General features: G+C 38.0%; 1 protein-coding gene across 1 annotated transcript; it reads left to right on the top strand.

Annotated features, from left to right (window-relative positions):
• The first annotated feature begins 1,067 nt into the window (after window positions 1–1,067).
• Window positions 1,068–3,263, top strand: LOC147511846 (uncharacterized). Its single transcript, XM_086598581.1, has 4 exons — window positions 1,068–2,029; window positions 2,118–2,207; window positions 2,473–2,575; window positions 2,670–3,263. The coding sequence occupies exons 1-4, from the start codon at window positions 1,068–1,070 to the stop codon at window positions 3,261–3,263; spliced, it is 1,749 nt and encodes a 582-aa protein (XP_086454707.1).
• Window positions 3,264–3,478: the final 215 nt, after the last annotated feature.

The following is a 3,478-nucleotide window of genomic DNA, read 5'->3' as shown; positions in this document are numbered from 1 at the left end:
TTGTTGACGCGTTGCTTATGGCATACATGAAGGGCTAGCGGTGATTTGAATGGAGGCGATGAAAGTGAGGGTGGAGATTTGGAACCACCATATGTTCTTGAACCAGATTTGGGTAAAAGGTATAATGAATATAAACAAAAAGCGGAAGAAAAATTATACCCTTCATGCGAGGCTCCTATAACAACTCTCTCGGCAGTGGTGGACCTACAAAACTTGAAGAAGCAATATAATTGGTCAGGAAACAGTGTGACCGCGCTCTTGTCCATGTTAAGAAAATGGTTGTCGGAAGGAAACACGTTGCCTTTAAAGTATCCTGTAATGAAGGCAATGTTAAAAGATTTGGGAATGAAAGCCAAGTGTATAGATGCATGCGAAAACAACTGTATGTTATATTGGAAGACTGAAGCTGACTTAACGGTATGTCCTCAATGTGAAACACCTAGATACAAAGTGAAGGAGGGGAAAACGGGGAAGAAAGAAACAAAAGAGGTGAGAAAAGTATTGAGACATTTTCCTTTGATTCCAAGACTCAAGAGGTTGTACACAATAGCATGGATAGCGCGTGAAATGACATGGCACGATAGAGCGACACCTTCTTGGAATTATATGCGACACCCAATCGATTCACTTCAGTGGAAGACATGTAAAGATGATTGGCCAGACTTTGCTAAGGAAGGGCATAATGTTTGGCTTGGGATTGCAATTGATGGATTCAATCCACGTGGAGTTCAATCCACTGGTTACAGTTGTTAGCCTGTTTACATAGTTCCTTATAATCTCCCTCCGTCTTTGTGCATGAAATCTGAGTTCCATATGATGTCATTATTAATACCAGGGCCAAAGGCACCGAGTCAAAACATTGATGTATTTCTTCAACCACTAGTTGATGAGTTACAACAGTTATGGAAAGAAGGGTGGCGACTTATGACATGTACAAAAGAGAGCACTTTACTTTGAGGGCTATGTTGATGTGGGGGATTCATGATTTACCTCGCGTATGGTAACTTATCGGTCGTGTATAACATGGTTACAAAGCTTGTCCTATTTGTGGTGATGAAACTCCGTCTATGCATCTTGGGAATGCAAGGAAGACCGTTTATACAAATTACTGGATGTTTCTTAAATCTGATCACCCATTTAGGCAGGGCAAATACTTAGGACTTAAGACAAAAGAGTTAAACCCCCCTCCACCAAGGTTAAAGGGAGAAGTAATTGAGAAAATGCTAAGTCGTGTTCATTATGTACCTGGTAAAGTATTAAAAGGTGCCAAACGGAGTGTAGATGATATAGATGTGGTTGCTATTGGAGATGATGAAGATGATGAAGATTATGAAGTTACTGAAGCATGGTATAAGAGGTCTATTCTCTTTGAACTGGAATATTGGCCGAAACATAAGATTCGACATGTTATTGATGTGATGCACGATGAGAAGAATGTGGCAGAACACATAATAAATGCGATTCTTGACAAGAAAGAGAAAACAAAGGATACAGTACAGGCGCGAAAGGATTTGAAGAAAATGGGGATTAAGAGTGGTCAGTGGATGCAAACAGACCCAATCACAGGGAGATCTGTTAAACCAATGGCCCCATTTGTCTTGAATAAAGATGAGAAACTTGAGTTTTGCACAATTTTGAAGAACTTAAAGCTTCCTTTAGGTTTTTCGTCGAATTTAAAAAATGTTGTCACTTTGAGTCCTCCTGGTTTGCTTACAATGAAATCACACGACTATCACGTGATTATATGTTACTTGCTTTCAGTTTTGCTTCAACACGCTTTTCCAAAACATCGTGATTTCCGTAGAGCTATTCACCAGATTAGCTTATTCTTTAATCTCCTATGTTCGAAAGTCTTAATCCGAAAGGAAATCCAAGTTGCCAAATACATGGTAGCAGAGGCATTGTGTGTGCTGGAAAAGTATTTTCCAACCGCTTTTTTTGATATCAGCATCCACCTTTTGGTGCATTTGGCTGATGAAAGGCTGATTTGTGGACCCGTGTATCCTAGGTGGATGTACCCATTTGAACGGTATGTACAATTTTACCTTTATTTCATATTTAATGGCAATTATCATCGAAACTACTAAGTACAATTTTGGATTTGTTTATTTTAATAGGGCAATGAAGGAGTGTAAAAATATTCCGAGCAATAAATGCTATGTTGAAGGCTCTATTGCGGAGTCCTATATTGTTTCTGAATCTGTTAGGTATGCTATGGAGTACATGCCAAATTCACGGGACTAGATGAAGATGGAGAGTATTGTGATGAGGGGCTTATACTTGAGGGTAAACTGTGACCTAGGGCAAGGAACAATGGATCTGAATCCGTAGATGGGTTCTTTTTCGACTAGACGTCGAAAAGCTTGATGAACATTATAGGTTTGATTTCTTTTTTGACACATTTGACTTGAAATTACTAGTCTAGGAAAGTCATAATAAATAGTCATGTCAAACTGCATAAACAAATTGCAGTGAGTATCGTGCCTTGCAAGCAAGTGCACGTGGTAGAAGAAAAGGGATAGCAAAGATAGAAGTGGAGATACAAACTGAGTTCATTGTGTGGTTATATGACAAGGTATTGTTTTCTTCTATTCATGTATTTAGTTTACTAGGATATTACAATTTGTACTTTTAACTTTCTAATTGTCGTTTTTTTTTTCACTTCACAGTTGTTGGCTGAAAAAGACACAAATTGTGACTTATGGCGATTTGTCCAAGGACCATTGTTCAAAGCTAAAACGTATAAAAAGTATCGTGTTAATTGTTTTGTGTTCTCTACTAGGTCGCATGATGAAACAATTGCTACACAAGACAGTGGTGTTTGCATGAATGCAATCACTACATTTTCGTCAAGTAGGAAGGACAAAAATCTCATTGATGCATCGACTAAGTGGTATGGGGTTATCGAACAGATAATAGAGCTGGACTATACGACCTTCCAGCATGTTGTCTTTTACTGCAATTGGCTGAAGGTGGAGGACAAGACCAATGGTTGTAAACTTTGTCCAGATTCTAATTTGGTGATGGTTAATCTCAATAGGCTAAAGAGTGTTGATCAGTATATTGATGAGCAGGCAATTCTTGCTTCCGAGGCTAGTCAAGTATTTTACTCAAAGGATTTGAGAAATCCTAATTGGTGGGTAGTGATAAATTCACCTAGGCGATTGACAAGTCGAGTTGATGAACTAGATGCACCAACCGACTTCCAATCTATTCTTGAGGACCAACCTAATTTGCAGCCTTTGATGCAAAGTCTAACATGATTGTAATAGTTGCATTATCACATTTTTAAGATTCTTAGATATTTTTAAGATTCTTAGTTGCATGCGAACTTCTCATTTTCTACTTTTTTCTATTTTGAAGTTTGTTTGTGCAATTAGGTGAGAGTTATGTTTTTTTATTATCAAGAGTGGTCTTTATAAATGTATACTTTTGAACTTTGTCATTTTTTTTTTTGTGGTATCCTAGTTTTACCTCT

This window comes from Coptis chinensis, chromosome 3 (genome assembly GCF_015680905.1).
Source record: "Coptis chinensis isolate HL-2020 chromosome 3, ASM1568090v1, whole genome shotgun sequence".
Classification (NCBI taxonomy): domain Eukaryota; kingdom Viridiplantae; phylum Streptophyta; class Magnoliopsida; order Ranunculales; family Ranunculaceae; genus Coptis; species Coptis chinensis.
The sequence above is the reverse complement of the archived record's forward strand: the minus strand, read 5'-3'. Positions and strand labels throughout refer to the sequence as shown.